Genomic DNA, 22,749 nt, shown 5'->3' with positions numbered 1-22,749 from the left:
TATAGGAAAAGAATCTAAAAAAGAGTGGCTATATGTATATGTATAACTGATACGCTTTTCTGTACACCTGAAACTAACACAACATTGTAAATCAACTATACTCCAATAAAAATTAATTAAAAACAAAAAAACAAGCAAAAAAAACCAAATCAATCTAATAGTATTTTAAATAAGTAACATGTCCACATAGGAAGAAGGGAAAAAAACTCATCTAAATAACTTCTGAACACAGTACTTCATATATCCTCAGGCTATAAACAAAAGAACTATGAAGTAACCTTGAACGCCACCGAATAGGTTTGTTGTTTGTGGTGGATAGGAGTGTAGAAATTCTGAAACTCTGTTTGTATCATAGGATTCAGGGAAAAAAGGCAGGCCTCCTCTCATTCACTACACCAGAACTGAAGCCAACAGATTCCTTTAGGAGCCTACTTCATCCACAAAGGCTCATCACAGGCTGCTCACCTCCCACTGTGCAGATTAACCTGGCCCAGTCACTCACTCATCTGTTTATTCATCCAAAGTTTTTTTTTTTTTTTTTTTTTTGGCCGATTGAACCTGGACCACCGCAGTGAAAGCGCGGAGTCCTAACCACTGGACCACCAGGGATTTCTCCAACAAATATTTTTGAACAGGTCACCTACTAAGGTCTCTATCCAGGAACTAGGCTTACAACTAAGAAAAAGACAGGCAAGGTTCCTGCCCTCAGAGCTTGTTTCAGTGCAGGCAGACATTCAACAAGAAAACTAGTCAGATTGTTCGAGCCCTGGTCCAGGAAGATCCCACATGCCGCAGAGCAACTAAGCCCGTGCACCACAATTACTGAGCCTGCGCTCTACAGTCTGCAATGAGCCCGTGTGCCACAACTACTGAAGCCCGCGCGCCTAGAGCCCGTGCTCCAGAAGAGAAGCCACCGCCACGAGAAGCCCGCGCGCTGCAACGAAGAGTAGCCCCCGCTCACCGCAACTAGAGAAAGCCAGCGCACAGCAAGGAAGACCCAACGCTGCCAAAAATAAATAAATAAAATAAATAAATTTATTTTTAAAAAAAAGAAAGAAAGCAAGGTGATGGGCAAGAGAAGATGTTCTTAGGAGCAGGTGGGGAGAGGGAACTGCTTTAGACTAGTGGTCAGGAAGCCCTTCTCTGGGGAGGTGAACAAAAACCTGAAGGGTAATCGGCCAAATATGTGAGGATCTAGAAGAGCTGCATGATAGGAAGACAAAATGCCAAGTGCAATGACCCTGAGGCCAAAAGAACCCGTTTAAAGATAGAAAAAAGGTCAGTGAAACCAGAGTGCAAAAATTGAGGAAGGGAGTGGTACAGGGAAAAAGCAAGAGCCAGATCATATTGGGCCTTGTGGCCTTGGTCACAACTTTGGGTTTTCTTCTCAATGCAGAGTTTTAAACGGATTTACTTTTTCAGAAGATTGTTGGGGTGCTGTTTTGAGAATGGAATCTAAACAGGCAAGTGTGAGAGACTCCAGTCAGAACGCTCGAATAGTGGGCCCAGCTATTAGGCCCACTATGACAAATTAGGATGGTAGCAAAGGCTACAGAAAGAAATGGCCAGAATGGGGATACAGTCTGTAAATGGAGTCAAAAGTACCTGCTGATGGACTGGTTGTGTAGGGTAAGGAAAAGAGAGGAACCAGGCATGGCTCCCAGCGGCCGGGTAAACGCTCAGTGCCGTGAACTGAGATGGTGAAGACTCAGGAATGTCCAGGATGACTTTTTTTGGGGGTAAATGACTTTGGCAAACTGACCTTGCTGGGGGCTGAAGGCCCTCCTGACATATGCTCAGTGGTATCCTAAGATAGCATCCAAAGGTGTCACACAGGTGTTTGCCTTGCCCCCTGCCCCATCTTTGAGCCAGCTCACCAAGCTGTTCTAATTTCTGCCCTTATGCCTCTGGCTTCCGCCTCCTCTCAGGGCCCATTTCTAGGTGGTGCTCCCTCTCTTCCCCTCGTTTCTCTCCTTAAGAGCTTCTAATCCCCATTTCTGTGGCCCCTACCTACTGCCTCTGATTCCAATGTCCTCGTGCCACCTCTGCTTTCCTCTGCCTTCAAGGCTCTTGTCCATTGCCCTCTGCTTTCTTCTTCTCTGTCTCCACACCAGACCAAGGTTGCAACAATGTTAAGCATTTAAGCTGCCAAAAGGATAGAGGATATTGGCCCTGTTCCTTCCAGTTCCTTATTAGCAAGACAATTTCTAGGAAGATGTATCATCTTTGGCCACAGTTATAATCTGGCATTACACACACTGACTTGACTCCATTCTGAGGGAGAATTCAAATTTTCCGGTATTCTTAATTGGAAACTGGATTGGAGAGATAGGTAGTTCCAAAGTATTCGTAGGTTATAGTTCCAAAGCTCATAAATTAATTAACTGGAATATAATTTCTACATGGATTCCAACAGATATTTCCCAGCTGTGCACATCACTCATACTTTTGAATGGAGGTCCACAGCAAAGAAAGTAAGGCCCAGAGAGAAAGAGAAACTAGAAAAAGGTCCTAATTCTCAATCCAAAATTTTCTTCTTCCCCAGAGGAATGACAACGGGACTGCCTAAAACTTTAGACTCAAACCCACTCCTCTCTCTACCAAAAGGGGCATTGGACTTTCCCTGTGATCCCATCAGAAAAGCCACACGAGAACACAAGATTAGCATGAGAGATAGGGAGGGAAAACTATTTCATTAGGTCAGCTGTTATTTATAAATTTAAAAACCGAAATTTGAAGAGGTGAAGTATTGCTCAAGCTTACAAAGTGAAGAAGCATCAGAGCTGGTGCCAAAAGACAGATGTTCCTCACACTCTGCACCACACCATTCCAGCATCTTAGCAGGACATCTGTGGCTCGAGAAATTTCCAACAACTTTTCAGAGATATTGCTTTTGGGAAAAGATTCTTAGAGATGTGTTTCATTTTGTTTTTCTTCCCCTGATAGCAATTCTTGATGAAAGTAAAATATGCCATCACAAATGTATTTAACAAAATGTCAGAAAAAAATTAAAGACAAAGAACACTTTTGATTTAACCTAAGTCTGCAGACTCATTATCTTTACTGTTAAAAAATTTTCACAATGAAAAGAATAAGTTGGTAAAAATGACTTTGGTACACTCTGGTTAAAAAAAAAGACAAAAAACCAAAAAAACAGTTTTGAAAATTAACTGTCTTAATTGAAAGAACTGAAATTTACTAAATAATACTTTATTTTTCTCCATTACACTTATTAACGTGTGACAGTTTTTATGCTCTTATTGACCATCTCCTTCCACTGGATTGCAATTTCGATGAAAGCACAAATTTTGTCATTTTGTTCACAGCTGTATTCCCAGCACCTACAACAGGCACAGGCCCATAGCAGACACCTGATAAATATTTTTCCACTGTGAATGAATAAATGTTAAGTGAGATTTCCCTGCAGCAGAGTATTACAAGACTGCTTCTTGAATGAACCTTCACAGATTGGAAATACAGTATAAAAGCAGAATTCAGTGAAGGAAGCTAAGTCTGGGAAAGGAAGATTCTAGTGAGTGATCTTGGCTGACGGTGTGAAAAACAATCACACAGCCGAACACAAAGCAAAAAGAAATGTAACACAGATGTCACAAGTTTCTTGCATTTAGACTTAGGCACTTAACCAACAGGTCAGTGTCCCTGTGCTCACAAGTACATGAGTGTTCCCTGTGTGTGTGTGTGTGTGTCTTTTACTTTACTTTAAAAGTAATTCCAGGGACTCCCCTGGTGGCACAGTGGTTAAGAAGCCACCTGCCAATGCAGGGGACACGGGTTTGATCCCTGGTCCAGGAAGATCCCACATTCCGCAGAGCAACTAAGCCCATGTGCCACAACTACTGAGCCTGTGTGCCACAACTACTGAAGCCTGTGTGCCTAGAGCCCGTGCTCCACAACAAGAGAAGCCACTGCAATGAGAAGCCTGCGCACTGCATTGAAGAGTAGCCCCCACTCGCCAAAGCTAGAGACAGCCTGTCCTCAGCAACAAAGACCCAACACAGCCAAAAATTAATTAATTAAAAAAAATAATAATAATAATAAAAGTAATTCCAAAAACTTTGGTTATCTGAATTTTCTACTTTAAAGTAGATGAGACATTAGCACTAAAACGGTATCATAGTTGAAAGAGACAGTCTGGCAGCCCATATGCTGACAACCAGGAAAAAGAAAATAAAGCAGACACCAAAAAAAGCACAGGAATCTGGTATCGTTTAATTTCAATTCAAATAAATCCACACACAAATAATATATAATTTCCCATGAAAGTTTTGCTATTTCAGAACATAGTAAATGATTTTCATACTGACAACACTTATAATCAAGCTTAGACTATGTTCTGTAGACTCTGCTTAAAGGCAACAAGGAACTATGTCAATCTTTATTTTTGCGTTCCGTAACATCTTACAGAAAAATCCGAACGAACATTTTTGGCCAGCCCAGTACCTTTCTGGGGTTTTGTTTTGAGGCTCTATTATGTGCCAGGGCCCACACTAAGTCCTTTACATACAGTTTCTCTGCTAATCCACTCAATAACCCTGTAAGGAAACATGTGTCTTCCCATTTTCTAGATGTGAAAACTGAGGCTGAGCGGGGGGGTAAGTACATGTTCCAAATCAGAAAGATAGAAAGTAGTACAGATGGGATTCAACTACAAATCATGTGTCCTTTTCACCATAACAAGCTGCCACCACAACACTAACAAACCCAGGGAAATGATGTACTAACTGTAAGAACCATACACTGCAGGAAAATGTGGCTTCTTGGCCAAAGAATTCAGCATGGCTTCCCAAAGTCATAAACCTAGAACCCAAAACTGTATTTGCCAGTCTTTTTCATTCATTCTCTTTCTTTTCTGCGGTTTCAAAAGACTGAACACTTATTTGTGCTAGTAAATCAAGAGATTCAACAATATTTTTTATGTGCTCACCTTGCACAACACTGTAATGAATACTGGTTATTTCACTCTTTCACTGGTTATTCCATTATTAACCCTCAAATATCTTCTTTACCTTTTAGTCAATGAAAGATACAGAACTATCACATTATAAAGCAAGAAATGTGGACCATTTAGATGAATATGGGTGATGTGGATGAAGGTAAAACAAAGTGGTGAGAAAGGGACTTCCCTGGCAGTCCAGTTGTTAAGACTCTGTGCTCTCAACGCAGGGGGCATGGGTTCAATCCCTGGTGGGGAACTAAGATCCCACACTCCGCATGGTGTGGCCAAAAATCCCCCAGAAAACAAAAAAAACAAAAAACCAAAGTGGTGAGAAAATATCAAAATGTAGATTTCTCAACTGGAAATTCAACTTTGTAAGTTACCTTGCAAATGTCACCACTTTTTTTTTTTTTTAAGTTCCATACCAGAAAGACACTTTTCAGAAGTACTTCTCTGGTAAGAAGTAGTGGGGTATTTCAGACTAGAAATACATGTTCTCCTCTGTAACTTAAGAAATTAAGATTAGATATTACTGGACTAGTTTATAACCTTCTGCTTGTATGAAGTTCCAACTTACCATATCTGTGCTAAAACAGGTTGAGGTAACCCAGATTGAAAAAAAAAGTTTCTAGCTTGATCACCTGTAAATTAAATGGAAAAAGTTTTAGAAGGAAACAGCAGCTGACAGAAAACCATTTATGGCAAAATTACAAAAAGAAAGAGGTTAATAATCCTGTAAATACTGAACTGAATACATTTTAAAAGCCAAATGATCAGTTTATAAATAACAGTAAAATGAATCCATCAGCACTGACTTTCAAATGTAACACTTAAAAAAAAATTATCTCAAAACGGGCCTACCATTGTGTAGGGGTAGATTGTCCACTTTAATTAATCTGCTAGTAATTAAGATGGTAACAGCTACACATTACAACAAAGTGAACCTACAGAAATCCTCAAGAAACTGATGACCCATACTTCTACTTTACAAAAGAGTTCTTTGCCATTCCCATTTACCTACACTTCAGATTTTTGGTACTTCTAACATATTTATGGAGAGTTAGTAACAATGATTAAAAGAATCACATCGAGGACTAAGTTAAAGAGAAGTGAAACAAATACACACAAAAGCAAGTTCCCAGGGAATCTAGACTCCATTTTTTCTAAAGCTAATTCCTGAAGAGTAATCTAACAGGAAAGAGATTAGAAAAAGCAAAGTACAAAAGGATCTTTAAGGACATAGCAATAAGAAAAAAATTTTTTTATGTTCATAATCTGTTAATTTACTCAAGCCAGTTCAAGATCAGAATTAAGGAAGTGTTTTTGCTCAAGGACCACAGTCCAATGCTTCAATTACTTAAAGAATGTGGTCCATTAATCTTAACCAATTCCCAACAGTGATATGCCTAAAACAGTGACTTGGCATCCATTAAAAACTGCAAAAAAGACTTGAGTGCATTGGAGGAGAAGCAACTGTAAAAATACAGACTCCAGGTTAAGGCAAAATAGGCAAAGTGTACCCTTGATCACATGTGCCCACCTCTGCATAATAGATTTTCCACAGATATATGCACTATGATAAGTAAAAATGTAAAAATACTGACTCCAATTACCAGTAATAAATCCAGATATTGGCTTTAAACTATGGAACTGTTGATCATGCTTTGCTCTTTCCTCTACAGTTATGGCCCAAATATCCAGGCTACCTACAATCCAAAGAAAAGACAAAGAAATTATTCAATGAGAAAAGAAAAACAAAGTGCTCACACCCACAGTTTCCATAGTACCTTAAGATACTGTCAGTATGTTATAAATGATTTGATAAGTTAACATCTGTTTGTCCTTGGAAGTTTTGAATATAAAGTTAGAAAGCTAAGAGTAGACATATACACACTCCTATATATAAAACAGACAACTAATAAGGACCTACTGTATAGCACAGGGAACTCTTCTCAATACTCTGTAATGACCTATATGGAGAAGAATCTAAAAAAGAGTGGATATATGTATGTGTATAAATGATTCACTTTGCTGTACAACAGAAACACAACATTGTAAATCAACTATATGCCAATAAAAATTTTTTAAAGAAAGGGAAAAAAAAAGAAAATTAAGAGTAAAGCAAGCAAAAAAAAAAAAAGATATTAGCACAAACTTTTTAAAAAAACTTGTCCTATAACCCTGTAGTTAGCAGGACTGTATGAAGACATGTTAATAATCATCATTTATTTACATAAACAGACTGATTTACAAATCAATAGTCTAATTTAAAACAGTATTTTCAGATGTCTTAAATGCCACAAGTGAAAGTTATGGAAAAATTGAGCTTCTCTAAATTAGTATCCTATGTGATTCCATGAAAATCTTTTTGGAGTGATAAAAATATTCAAATACTAGATTGTAGTGAATTTTATGGCATGTAGATTATAACTCACTGAAGCTGTTTTTAAAAATGGGTATCCTGAAAAAAACAATGGCAAACCAAAGGGAACAGGGTTTAGGTCCTTCTTCAGTTTCAATTCTTGGACTGAACAGATATCCCCTTGTTTCTGAGACTGTCCTCACTTTAGTGTTAGGTTTTCTCAAACGAATTCACCAAACAACTCTAGATTACATATGTAGAAGGTTTTCAAAAGTTCAGACATTTTCCCAAAAGGTGGGAACAGACAGTATGTGAAGGTGCCTAGCATACAAGCAAAATGTCTAAACACTGAAATCTCCCTTCTCTGCAGGATCTGATATGACAGTGACAGTCAGAGCAGCAATTCATTCAGTCACTGAAAACAGACTTGTTGAACACCTCCTATGTGCCACACGTTGTGTTAGACATAGGGATAAGATGGTGACCGAAATAGATCAGATTCCTTCCCTCACAGGCCTTACAGTCCTGCAACTTCTATTGCCCTGTCAAAATTTGTCAAACAGAAACAAACCCCACCAAACAAGCAAAACAAAACAAACAAAAAACTTGCTCAGTAATTAAGAAGGCGGACAAAAACAAAACAGAAAATAAAACAGACTAATGGTTTTGAAAAGGTTGCAGACTTCTGTACTAGACTCTCACAGAGACTTTTACAGATGTGATCGCAGGAATGGGGCTTTATGCTGCCTTACTCTCTTCACGGTGGCTAGGTTCGACAGCTGCCAAGAGAAATTCATTCATATGGCATGCTCTCTTTAAAACAAAACAAAATAAAACAAAACAAAACTTGGCCAGTAAGCAAAACCAACATTTAACACTTTCCTAATAATCTTAGGGAAAATTACCTGAAAAACACATTTTATGCAGATTGATGTTTCAAGCAGATAAAGTGAAACAAAAATGTCATGCTTTAAATCCAGTCTAAAGACAAAGTACAGAATAAATGACCCAGTCACCTCAACAAATAAATTGCAAAACAAAAAACCAAAAAAACAGGGATGGAGAAGGGTTCACTAACAAAGCAACTTAGGAGACACATGAACTAATCGCAATGTACGTGTCTTGTTCGGATCCTGATTTGAACCAACCAACCGTAACAACAACAACGAAAAATATCTAAAGACTATCAGGGAAAATTTTAACACTGACTTGATAGTTGAAGACATTAAGGAATTACTAGAAACTTTACAGGAGTGGTAACAGTATTGTAGTTATATCTTTAAAAGTGTTATCTTTTAGAAACACCCACTAAAGTGTTTGTGGATGAAATGATCTGATGTATGAGAGGTGCTCAAAAGAATCCAGGTGAAACTATATTGGCCATTAGTTGATTGATAATCACTGAAACTATATGACGAGTTGATTATATTATTCCCTCTACTTATGTGAGTATTTCAAATTTGCCATAATACTAAGTTTTTAAAAATGTGATTCCAAAGTACATTAAAAAAGGAAAATCTTTGAAAACTTACCACCAAAAGGTGTTGGAAACTGAGCCATGGTTCTGTTACTTTCACCTCGCTAATGGATGCCTGTAATTGAAATGCAACATTTAAGTTTATGAAAACTTCACTCCTAGGTACTTATAAACACACTAACATGCTGTCTTAACGACCCGAAGACTGATACTAGAGTTAGGGGATAGCACTGCAAATGAATGTTACAACTAAGGGTTCATTCATTCATTCCTTCTCTGTGCAGTTTCTCAGTCCCAGGTGCAATGATGGGCACTGAGGAATGTGAACGAAAGACTCTCCGGCAACAAGAAGATTTCAGTCTGGTGAGTGATACTATTAGCTCAGGACAGCCTATTATCTTATTAATTGTATTGTTGTATTTGTTATTTTTAAAATAGATCTTTTTCCTAACCATCTACATATACTACTCCATCTGCTTCCTGGTTACAACAACTGCTCTTTTTAATGAGCACTTAGTACATGCTGCGCACTGTCTTATCTCTCCGTTTTTTTTTGGCTGCACTGTGCATGATGTGCAACGGTTCCCTGACCAGGGATCGAACCTGCGCCCCCTGCAGAGGAAGCGCTGAGTCTTAACCATGGACCGCCAGGGAAGTCCCTTATCTCTTTCCATCGTATCACAGCCCTATGACATAGGTACTATTTTACCATTCCATACTATACACGAAGAAAATGAGAATCAGAGAGGTGAAGTGATTAGAACAACATCACACATTTGGTGACCAAGCTGGATTTGAGCAGGGGAAGCAAACTCCACAGCCCGTGTTGCTCTTATGAAAAACACTGTCTTCGATTGCTGCTTTAAAATGCATATTACACTAACGTCTGCCCAGAATACCAAACACAGACCCAGGCTCAAATATCCCCATCAGGCATTATTTGCTCAAGAACAGTCAACGTGAAACCAAGCCAGTCCTCTTCCCCAACTAAAAAAATCCGAACTTAATATTTTTCCTTATGCTTAACTAAACAACATGGTAAACGCACACAGTTAAAAATGAATACTAAATAGTAACAGAAAAAAGTTAGATAAATTTAGAATTAAAAAGTGACAGTCCCTTTGCCCTAATACTCAATTTCATCTGTCCATGGAATTTTAAAATTCCAAAAGCTCTATCTCGTTCTCAACTATTTATTCCTAGTGTTCCCCCCCACCTCTTTTTTAAATGGACACAGCTTCTTTTATTCTTCTGATTTTTTTTTTTTCATTTTACTCTTTAGTTTTCTTCTGTTTCTTGCATCATTTGATTCCTTTTTTGTTTGCTCACTGATAGTTCATTTAGGGTCATTCTCTTTCACTTTTGAGGCTTTCCTCATATATCTGGTGATCCTTGGCTGCACCTTCATATTTAAGACGGAGGCACTAAAACAATGCTCAGAAGTTGGGCGTGGGTGGCAGGTTTATTAACTGATGGGCTTCTCCCTATGATGATCGGATATATCTAGTCACCTGTTCATTGGGAGATCTCCAAATGTCAGTAGGTAGATTTTTTTCTACTGAAGCTATTCAGCTAGATGTGGTATTCCAGCTGGCTTCTGGGGAGGAGTGGAGAAGGGAGAAAGAAGTGAGGGGCCTAACTTCAGTGGGTGGACTTGTATACAATCCCTTTATTTTCAACCCCATGTTTCACCCCTCTAGTCTGGAGCATCTCTGACCTTGTGCTCTTCATATCTCCCCAGAGGAAGGGGGCTGATGTAGTCACCTGTCTGCTGGGGGTGCAGAGGAGAATGGTTCAAAAATGTCTGAAACACAGACTGTGAAGAATTTCGATTTTCATCTGCAAAATTGACCTAGGAATGCCAGGAGCCTCCAAGCACTCTGAGCCTGGGACAAGCTGGCTTGACCTCATCTTTATTTGTAGGCACTGTTTATCTACCTCTGAACTCAAATTAACACTCCTTTCCAAATTTATGTTTATCTTTACAAAAAATTGTCAAAATCTTTTGTCACTGGGGACTTCCCTGATGGCGCAGTGGTTAAGAATCCGCCTGCCAACGCAGTGGACACGGGTTCAAGCCCTGGTCTGGGAAGATCCCACATGCCGCGGAGCAACTAAGCCCGTGTGCCACAACTACTGAGCCTGCACTCTAGAGCCTGCGAGCCACAACTACTGAGCCCGTGTGCCACAACTACTGAATCCCACGCACTTAGAGCCTGTGCTCCGAAACAAGAGAAGCCACTGCAATGAGAAGCCCGTGCACCACAATGAAGAGTAGCCACTGCTCGCTACACCTAGAGAAAGCCCGCGCGCAGCAACGAAGACCCAACGCAGCCAATAAATAAATACATAAATTTATATTAAAAAAACTCTTCTGTCACTATCTTCTCTACTGTTATCTTTTTCCTTAGGAGTTAACAACTTTTAGCTGCCTATGTGATTATGGCAGACATCAGGGAAGGAGAAGAGAAAACACATGTGGTCAAGCCACCACAATGAACTGGAAGTCTGTGAGTCCAGTTGTGAAGCAGGCCACTTCTCACTGCCAATTCCCTTTAAAAACTACAGCTGCTATTCTGTTCTTCCACTATTTCTCAGTCAATATATTATGTAGGTAAGCTTGATAATTTTCCAAAAAATTTTAGTTTTTCACCTCACTTAATCTTCATAATGTCCTTGAAATTGACAAGGCATACGTCTTTTGAGCTTTATCCCCCCAAAATTACAGAACAAGACTGTAAAGAATATGCAAAAATTCTTCACCAAAGAAGAATTCAAAACTGAAACTCAAAAATATATAAAAAAGCATATATGTTGGCCAAAACATAACCAAGGGTTTATACAGAAGTCAAGTTTAATTTAACATTTGAAAATAAATTAATGTAATCAACCATATTAACAGAATAAACCAAAAAGCTCATATAATCATTTTTCCATAAATGTGGGGAAAAAAGCCTTGACAAAAACTCAACACCTAGGAATGATAAAAACTCTCAGAAATCTAAGATTAGTAGGGAAGTTCCTCAAACAGATACAGGGCATCTATGAAAAACCTACAGCTAGCATCATAGTTAAAGGTTAAAGACTAAATTCTCCCCCCAGAGATCAGGAAGAAGGCAAGGATACCTGCTTTTACCACTTCTATTCAACACTGTTTTGAAGGTTCTAGCCCTGAAATAAGGTAAGAAAAACAAACAGACAGAAAAAAAAAAAAAAAAAAAAGACAAAGATTTTTAAAAAATCTGTAAAACTCTATTTACAGATGATATAATTGTTTATACAGAAAACCCCAAGGAATCTACAAAATAGTACAATAAGTGAATTTGGCAATATCACAGGATGAAAGGTTGATATCAACTGAATTCTTATATATGAACAACAAATAATTGGCAATTGAAATTAAGACAAACAATCCCACTTATAGCAGTGCCAAAAAAAATGTAAAAATTTATTTACATTATTTACTTCCTAGGTATAAATTTAACGAGAGACATCCAAGGCCAAGGTCTCTACGTTGAAAACTACAAAATATTGCTTAAAAAAAAATTAAAGAAGACCTAAATAAATGGAGAGATATACTATGTTAATAGAAAGATTCAATATTGCTAAAATGGCAATTCCCGCCAAATGGATCTATATATTCAATGCAATCCCAATTAAAACTGCAGCAGGCTTTTGAGTAGAAATTGGCAGGCTGATATTGACATTTACTTGCAAATGCAAAGGACCTAGAATAACCACAGCAATTTTTAAAAAGAATAAAATTGGAAGATTTATTCTACCTGATTTCAAGATTTACTAAAAAAAGCAATGTAATAACCAAAACCTTTTGGGACTGATGTAAAGGCAGACATACCAGATCAATGGAACAAAGACTTGAGAAATAGATTTACACGTTTGGTGAATTCGTTTTTGGCAATGGCAAATCACTGGAGGAAAAAAGTCTTTTCAACAAACTGAAGTAGATCAACTGGATATGGGGAGGTGGTGGAGGCAGGAGGGGGGAACACCGATCCTACTTCACAAAATACACAAAAATTAATTCAAAATGGATCAAAATTTAAATTTGGCCTAAATTTAAAACCGTATAGTTTTACACAAAAAAATTCTAAAAGACAGAATATCTTCGTGACCCTTGGGCTAAGCAACAATTTCTTAGAACACAAAAAAAAAGGATTTATTTTTTAAAAAAAAAAGAGAGAGAATGGGAAATTGGGCTTCATCAAAGTGAAATGTTAGCTCGTTAAGAAAACAAAAAGGCAAGCCATAGACTGGCAGAAAACATTTGCAACACATACATCAGACAAAAGAACTGTATTCAGAATATATAAAGAACTCCTGCAACCTAAAAGTAAATAGTAAGACAAACAGTGAGGAAATTGATAAGAAATGTGAACAGACACTTCACAAAATAACTCTCAGAAACGGCCAAGAAACACATGAAAAAGTGATCAACATCATTCACCATTAGGGAAACTAAACCAAAGTGATGTGCCACTATGTTTCCACTAGAATGACAAACATGGAAAAGACTGAGCATACCAAGTGCAGACAAAGATGTGGAACAGCTAGACTCTGCTGGTGGGAATGTAAAATGGTATAATCACTCTGGGAAACAGTTTTCTTAAAAAATTATACAGCTACCATTCAACCCAGCCACTCTACTTCTCTATATTTAGCTACGAGAAATGAAGATTTCTATCCACAGGAAGATTTCTACACATATCATATCAAGTTTATTTTTAAGAGCCAAAAACTAGCAACTAGCAACCTAAACAACTGATGAATGGATAAATAAGCAGTGATATACCCATACAATGAAATACTATTTAGCAATAAAAAGGAACCAACTGTTGCTATAAGCAATAACATGCATGAATGTCAAAATTACTATGCTTAATGAAAGAAGCAGGTATACACACACACACACACACACACACACACACACACACACACAGTATAACTCCATTTTTGTAAAAATTGCAGAAAATATTAACACTCTATAGTGATAGAAAACCAATCAGTGATTGCCAGGAGATGAGAGTAGAGGAAGGGACAGAATGTAAAATTACAAAGAGGCAGAGGAAAACTTTGGGGAGGAATGGAAATATTTGCTATCGTCATAATGGTGATGGTTTCACAGGTATATCCCTATGTCAAAACTGATCAAACTGTGCACTGTTTCTTTTAAATTAATTAATTTATTTTTGGGGGGGGCTGCGTAGGGTCTTTGTTGCTGCATGCGGGCTTTACTCTTCATTGCAGTGTACAGGCTTCTCATTGGGTGGCTTCTCTTGTTGCAGAGCACGGCTTCTAGGTGCACGGGCTTCAGTAGTTGTGGCTCGTGGGCTCAGTAGTTGTGGCTCACAGGCTCTACAGCACAGGCTCAGTCATTGTGGCACACGGGCTTAGTTGCTCCACGGCATGTGGGATCTTCCCGGGCCAAGGCTCGAACCCGTGTCCCCTGCATTGGCAGGCGGATTCTTAACCACTGCGCCACCAGGGAAACCCAAACTGTGCACTTTAAATACATGCAGTTTAATGTACTGATACTTCCCATTAGGTCACAAGCCACAAAGAAAATTCTAAAAATAAAAGTCAAAGAGTTTGGCAATCCTAGCAGTTGAATACAAACTAGAATATCTACATTGGACTATCCTCTTAAGAGAAGTAGTTATTTCCAATAACTTTCACCAAGTATTTTATCTTTAAAACACACATACAAAAAGACTCAACTTTCAGCTCAAGTTAAAAAAAATGGAAGGGATAGAACAAATGATGGACAGACAATACGGCTTCTGAGCAAGAATACTTAATACAATTAAGGAGTTTACAATGATCTCATTTGACTCAATAGAAAAATAATGATAATAACAACAACAACAATTTTTAAATGGGCAAAGGACCTGAACAGACACTTTTCCAAATAAGACATACAAATGGCCAACAGGTACACTGAAAAGGTGCTCAACATCAGTAATGATCAAGGAAATGCAAATCAAAATCACAACGAAATATCACTTCACTCCTGTTAGGATAGCTATTATCAAAAAGATAACAAATGCTGGTGAGGATGTGGAGAAAAGGAAACCCTTGGGCACTGCTGTTGTGAAATGTAAATTGGTGCAGCCACTGTGGAAAACAGTATGGAGGTTCCTCAAAAAATCAAAATAGAACTACCATATGATCCAGCAATGCCACCTCTTGATATACATCCAAAGGAAATGAAATCACTATCTCGAAGAGATATATGAACTTCCATGTTTGCTGCAGTATTATTAACAGTAGTCAAGACATGGAAACAACATGTGTCTGTGGATGTATAAATAGATAAAGAAAATGTAGGATACATATACAATGCAATATTATTCAGCCTTAATAAAAGAAGATCCTGCCATTTGTGACATGGTTAAACCTGGAAGACATTCTGCTAAGTGAAATAAGCCAGACACAGAAAGACAAATACTATGTGATCTCACTTATATGTGGAATCTAAACGAGCCAAACTCATAGAATCATAAGGCAGAACAGTGTTTGCCAGGGGTGGGAGTAAGGAATGAGGAGACTTGGTCAAAGGATACAAACTTTCAGTTATAAGATGAGTATGTTCTGGGGATCTAACGTGTAGCATGGTGACCACAGCTTATAATACTGTATTGTATACTTGAAATGTGCTAAGAGAATAGATCTTAAGTGTGCTCACCACACACACACACACAAATGGTAGATAAGGTGTGGATGTGTTAATTAGCTTGACTGTGGTAGTCCTTTCACAATGTATACACATATTGAATGCTGTACACCCTAAATATTTAAACTTTTAATTTGTCAATTATACCTCAAGAGAGCTGGGGGTAAAAAGGAGTTTATAATTAAACAGGGGATGGAAAAATCACATCAAAAATCTGTGTGTATGTGTGTGGCTAGAGGGAGAGAGAGAGAGAAAATGTAGGTGACAAATAATAACTCACTAAAATTGTATTATTAAATGCTACTAACACACCTGACCTGTATTAGCCGATTTAATCCAATTAACAACACTATGAGTTAAATAATATTACTATCCCATCTTAGGGATGTGGAAACAAAGGCACAGTTTATATAGTCATTCAAATTTCCTGAAGGTTTGAAAATTTTCTAAATGATGGAACAGAGTCAGTCTTGTTTCAGTGCTCATGTATAACCTCATACTTTCAGGATTAAGAACTTGACGGAATATTCCTGAAGGAGTTAGCCTGGTAAACCTTCCAGGGTGGAGCTGGGGGTGGGGAGTGAGAGGATACTGTCCCAAGCAATAAAAGCGCTGGAAAGCAAAAAAGATGAGGGAAGGGAAAGCAAGTGGGTTTGTTTGCTTGTTTTTCATAAATTTATTTATTTATTTATGGCTGTGTTGGGTCTTCGTTGCTGCTCATGGGCTTTCTCTAGATGTAGCGAATGGGTCTACTCTTTGTTGCAGTGCGCAGGCTTCTCATCGCGGTGGCTTCTCTTGTTGCAGAGCATGGGCTCTAGGCGTGCGGGCTTCAGTAGTTGTGGCACGTGGGCTCAGTAGTTGTGGCTCGCGAGCGCAGGCTCAGTAGTTGTGGCGCACGGGCTTAGTTGCTCCACGGCATGTGGGATCTTCCCGGACCAGGGCTCGAACCCGTGTCCCCTGCATTGGCAGGCGGATTCTTAACCACCACGCCACCAGGGAAGTCCTGTTTTTTTAAAGTGTCATAGCAGACCACAGAGGAAACTGAATGCAGGAAATAAGTTTAATAGAATTTTACCAGATAAGTCCAAAGAGCTTTTACTTCTTATATGAAAAGTAAAATGTAAGCATTTATCAAACGGAAAGTCTTATATTAAAAAAAAAAAAAAAACAACTAACAGAGCAGTTTAAAAGAACAAAAAAGGAGTGAGTGAAGGCAGAAGTTCAACCCATATGATGGGATTTCAGCGGGGTAAGGTGTGTTACCTACAACATACAGAAACGTAGGAATCTACCTGGAAGAAAACAGACAAGGGTGTTCTTCTCCCTAAGGTGCCTGGCCCTACTGCCTGGGAAGCAGGGAGGCAGGACCACTGCACCAGAACAAGTGCAGAAAGCTCAGCAGCTGATGCAGTGCTTCCAGGGGGAAGATCTGTTCATACAGGTAGAGAAGGTAGCCACCATGCACACAAGCATGCCCACCCCACTTTATTAACAGTTTAGTATTTGTATTTCCTCAATATACAGCTGTGCCTTCTTTTGCACACTTTACATTATAATACATACTTTCCCAAAGTTAGTAAAACCTTTCAGAAACACATTGCTGGCTTAGATATTAATTTTCGGAGTGAGGCAAACACTCCTATATTTACATATTAAAGACCAAAAAACAGACATATTGAGTAATCAAGGAACAGGTAAATAGTAGTTTGAAAGGCTTGGCTAAATGTTAGGATTTTTAAGCCAAAAGCTAAAACATGTTTGAGAAAAGTCTTCAACCTTTCTTCATTTCAGCTTCAGAAATGAGAGCTGATTATAGAAAGCTGAAAAAATAAGTATGACCCCTAGTTTCACTATGTACATTAAAACCCCAAATGTTGATGTATTTAAAGTAGAAGACACCTCTATAAATGTGTATGTATAAAATAGGTAGATCATCCTTAAAACAGTATTTATTAAAATGTCACTTTGCATGATAAAAAACTGTTAAAACAGGTTTGTTATTTGATTTCCAATGTTTTGCTATCATAAATAAAGGGAGATTATTCAGAAAATATTAAATGATTTCAAAATACAAATACAAAACATGTATAACTGGTTTCTAGCCCGCAACGGACACTAAAATTTTAGACACTAAAATACTAAAAAAGGCAAAAACTAATCATGAGGAATAAAATTTCTAAACAATTATTGGCATAATTTAAAACTTTTAACCTTATATTAAATAATTAAACTATTTAAGATGTCTTTAAAAACAGGTATGTCACATTATTCTTCTGAATTTCCTGACAGTTTGAAAATTTTCTAACATGTTTTAAAATTAAAGGGGGGAAAGGGTAAATATAAAAAGAAGTATCGAGATGAAATGAGATAATTCAAACATATACTCATTCACAGAAAAAGAAATCCTCACAATTATGCAATTCTAATAATTAGCAGAATTCTAACAACCAAAGCAGGGCCAGTTAAGGATTAATGACTGAAAGACCAAAAGGAGATTATGAATATACAGTATCTGTTTTTTACTTAATTAATGCCCATTCCCTCACAGAATCTTGGAATCATCTGATATACATAAGGAAAACGAGTCCCAACAATTAGACAAGCAAAGGCTATAGGAGAGGCAGAGACCTGGGCTGTGCTGTGAACACGCCACTGACTTATGTTGCTGCATTCATAACCAGAGAACACCTGGTCTCAATATTTAAAGACATACTCTTGGTAGAGAAGGCATTTTATGTACAATGGAACATTATAAACAAATTAGGCTTACATTCTCCCACCTATTCTCCTTAAATTTACAGTATTCCAACAGCTCTAGATTGCAGGAAACTACTTTCGTCACCACAGAAAGGCAAGCTGGCTAGAAGGTATCAGAGGCCAGAGAGGTAAGGAAACAAAAGACCTATTCTTCCTCATACTTAAAATAGACTTCATTTTTGGCTTGCATTTTAACAGGTCTATTGTTTACACCCAGTTCACAGTGTCCTTTCCCAATATTCAGGCTAATTTATTTGAAATAGATTTTCATGGTACTAAGACAATAAACTTTAAATTCACTTACTAAAATTTTTTTTTTTTAATTTTGTTGTAAAGTTGATCAAAAGGTTTAGTTTTAGGTGAAAGGACCTACAGGATGGGAAGGTACAGAATAGAAATTTTAAATTTCTAGCAATTTGGCATCATTGAAACATAAAGAAAGAAAAGTTTCAAAATGTGGGAGAAAAATGAAAATATATGCATAAATATCTTGAAAAATATAAAAATATTCTCAGGAACACATAAAAGTATATAATATACTCATATCATGATACTGTCTCATATTTGAGAGTTGTGAGGGTCTGGTTTAAGGCACTGTTCTACCCATATTCATCCCTGTTCTAGAATAAAAATTAAAAGGAATCGCAAAAAATAAAAACAAAAACAAACTATTGTCCCCACACCTCTTACTTTTGGAGGCCTTTACATTTCTAAAAATTTTAAATTAGAAAACCTTAAAAAAAAAAAAGAAATCTCTTATAAAAAAAAAAGTCTGCAATGAATGGAAAACAACTAGAAGAGCCTATACCCCTGCTTTATAAGTAAGTCTTACACCAAATTCCACTCCTGTGAAAAATGAGCAGGAGATGAACAAAAGGCAGAAAGTTGCCCTGTAAGATTACACATAAAGGCAGGATGTAAACAAAGCTCTTTTGAAACACAGAGAAAAGGTACTGAAAGCCAAACAATAAATGGACAAAGGAACTGACAAATCCCAAACATACAGCCAAACCTGATCAATGCTGAACCGTCATGTCTGAAGTCATGGACCTCCAATGTAGCTTATAAATGCGCTACTGTTTGAAGCTGAACAAGATGACCTGTAAGGACGTGGAGCTTGCTCATGAGTAAGATTTTAAAACTGCATGAAGGGTGAAGAACCCAATAAAAAAGAGAGCTAAGTTCAAAGAGACATTGTTGTTGTCAACGTTGTCTGAGAAGCTGTAGTGAATATTCAAGTTGTCCTCTCAAAAGAGAACAGGCGTGCCTCCCAGATTTTTGTTGTTGGGGGAAGGGTTGGTGGCAGGGAACGGAGGTGAGAAGGGGATGCATCAGGAATGACCAGTGGTCAGCAATCACTGTCAGGCCCAGCTGTCAGCACATCCCTTGGCAACACTCACTGGCATTTCAGCCGACTTGTCCATTTACTCCTGCTTACTTTCCACAAAGAGAAAAGCCGAGGAATGTAGCCTATAGAGCTCAAGGAGCAGATTTTAACCTCAGTTCTTCTAAATCACCCTTTCTTTAATATTTGCAATAGGAGAGAATTCATCAGGGAGCAATAAAACCAAAATGTAGCTACAAAGTTGAAAAATGAGGGACAGTGAACAAAGAGACAGAGAAAGGCATTCTTGTTTTAAGAGAGAAAAGGAAATTAACCAGCCCCCCTTTGAAGCTTATTTGCACCTCTAGACCACCTACTAGCTGCAAAGTCACATCTGAAAAGTAAGTCATTAACTTATAGCTTGTCTTTTTTTGTTAAGAAATCAGATTCTAGAGCACTACAGCTGCAGACAGGATAACCATTCATAAGCCTTCAATAAAATAAATGAGGGACTTTATTGCTTCCAGAAGGTCTCATTTTCAAGAAGGTCATTAAGAATAAAACATTATCACTGAAAGGTATTGAAAGCTGAAAAAGTAATTCCTGGAAAAGAGCAGATTACCCCAAACCAAAGAGCAAACAATAAAGAATCAATGAGTGGGAGAAGGGCATTTCAGATTAAATTTTATTTTAAATATAAAACTTTTGGAATTTCAAGATTATCAGCCAAATTAATGAGATTATATACATTTAACCTACTATAAACTCACTTTCCAGTTGCTTCCCAAATAAAAATTAATAAGTGACGAAAAATTGAAATTTCACAGGTAATTGTAAATACTTACCACATTTAAAAAAAAAAAGTAACGAACTAGGTAATGGGAGAACAAAATGTTGTCCTCTGTGTCATGTGGATAAATATGGTGGTCACTAAAAAGAGATGATCGAAAGGTTTTCTTTCAAATAGAAACTGAATTCTCAACACATTACAAGGCACATGCACACTTAAAAGAAAATATTAAAATAAACTTCCATGTCGTAGCACAAGAAATAATATCACACACTTAGTCTCAAATCAACACAGTGTACTGGCTGACTACTCTTCACCTTTATCGCTAGATAATTAACTTGTAAACCTCCAAATACAGGCAGCAACCAAGCCTGGTCTTACCAGTTCAGCTGCGGGAACAGTGGTCAAGCCTAGGCAGAGAAAAGTTTTAGAGAAAGCCTCAGCATTGGAAAAGAAGTCAAGGAACTACCCAGAAAGCACCGATTGTGCAAAACAGCACTGCAACACTGAAAAGAGCAAGAAAGCAGGAAGGCCTCCTGCCAGATTTTTAAGCCTCGTTCAACAAAAATAGTGCAACAGCTGCAACCGGATAAATTAAATATGAGTTTATAGATCATAGTAAAAGAAGAAGTGAAACATACGCTGTACAAAAAAAACCCATGTGCTAGTGTTGATTAAATGCTCTGCATTTGAATATATTCATCAAAATTAAATTTGGCAACATGTAAGCCTTGATAACGAGTACACAACTGAGAAGCCAGCGAATACTTCACACCTTTGACATCTTCACAGATGCAGTGTGCCACAATGGACAACAATGACAATTAGACGAACTCCTGATGCCAGCAAGAGGAAACTTCAAGGGAGATTTGTTTTAATCTCTTAGTAGAGTCTTTGCTAAGGACCGGTAAGTGTTTGCCCAATCAGGAGATAAAGGAAATCTACAGAGCTACCTGTTGATAACCTGATCCATGCACAGATGCTGGTTGCCTCCTGCTACAGCTGAAGATTATTTACCAACGTGTAAAGAATGGGCGAAGTCCAAGGGAAAAGCCTTACTGCAACATCAATGAAAAGTCACTGAGTATCATGAATGAGAGTAAAGGACAATGCAGTCATTAACAAAAACCAACTGCACCCTGCTAGGTGACCTAGAGGACTTCTATGCAGCACAAGATTTATCGACACAAGGAAGTTTAGGACTAAAAAACTGTGCAATAACATTAGCATCACTAAAACACTCAACAGACAGCAGCCAACAGAAAACCAGAGTGTTTCAGAAGGCAACAGATACATGATTCCAATCTTTAATTTCACTTCACTTGACTGAATTACACTGAAATATATTCAAGCCTGAGAAAAAAAGAGAAAACCTGAAAAGAATCCTGGTCATTATTATTTACTGAGGATTTCACTCAATTTCTTTAAGTAGATCCACCTGTACCATTAAAGTACAGAAAGGAAGCTTGGAAGTTTCTGTTAAAAATCACAAATAGTGGGAGGGAGATGCAAGAGGGAGGGGATATGGGGATATATGTATACATATAGCTGATTCACTTTTTTATACAGAAGAAACTAACACAACATTGTAAAGCAATTATACTCCAATAAAGATGTTAAAAAAAGGACTTCCCTGGTGGCGCAGTGGTTAAGAATCCGCCTGCCAATGCAGGGGACACGGGTTCAAGCCCTGGTCAGGGAAGATCCCACATGCCGGGGAGCAACTAAGCCTGTGTGCCACAACTACTGAGCCTGCGCTCTAGAGCCTGCGAGCCACAACTACTGAGCCCACGTGCCACAACTACTGAAGCCCACGCGCCTAGAGCCCGTGCTCCACAACAATGAGAAGCCACTGCAATGAGAAGCCCGCGCACCACAACGAAGAAAAGCTCCCGCTCGCCACAACTAGAAAAAGCCAGTGCACGGCAATGAAGACCCAATGCAGCCAAAAATAGACGAAATAAAATAATTTTTTTTAAAAAAAGGATGCTTTCAGAAGGTAAACACACACACAAAATCACAAATACACTGTGGTCTGGAACAAAATTGAAAAAGAAGAAAATCCCAGTTTTTCCCTATTTCGTATTTTCTTTAAAAAGGTTCAACTTCTCATAATATGAAAAACTTTGTAGAAGCCAATTTTATTCTCAAAATATGAATTCCAATTCAGTTTATCTAGAATTAGAATTTAGGCATGTTTGCACATGCCAAGTTGGCTGCATTTGACTTCAATGTTGTGAAATCCAGTAGAGCTATTAAGCTTTACAATTCCGAATAACGATCAAAAGATTTTGAAAAGATAACTATTGTTCCCGAAGGGAAGAAAAGTTAATTCATTGAATACGCAGCTCACTGATTAACATTCATCTATGTGGACATTATAAAACTAAC

The 22,749-nt window shown here is 37.9% G+C and overlaps 1 protein-coding gene across 1 annotated transcript in view; it reads right to left on the bottom strand.

Annotated features, from left to right (window-relative positions):
• Positions 1–22,749, bottom strand: part of ITSN1 (intersectin 1) — a 248,386-nt gene that overhangs the window by 179,336 nt on the left and 46,301 nt on the right. Inside the window, exons 2-4 of the mRNA XM_028492624.2 lie at positions 8,852–8,911; positions 6,571–6,663; positions 5,535–5,598 (exon numbers count right to left, since the gene is read on the bottom strand). Of these exons, the coding sequence (XP_028348425.1) occupies positions 5,535–5,598; positions 6,571–6,663; positions 8,852–8,879 (185 nt within the window). The 5' untranslated portion in view covers positions 8,880–8,911. The remainder of the gene's footprint in view (positions 1–5,534; positions 5,599–6,570; positions 6,664–8,851; positions 8,912–22,749) is intronic.

Source organism: Physeter macrocephalus, chromosome 8 (genome assembly GCF_002837175.3).
Source record: "Physeter macrocephalus isolate SW-GA chromosome 8, ASM283717v5, whole genome shotgun sequence".
Classification (NCBI taxonomy): Eukaryota; Metazoa; Chordata; class Mammalia; order Artiodactyla; family Physeteridae; genus Physeter; species Physeter macrocephalus.
Note: the sequence above shows the minus strand (reverse complement) of the source record. Positions and strands in the feature narration are given on the sequence as shown.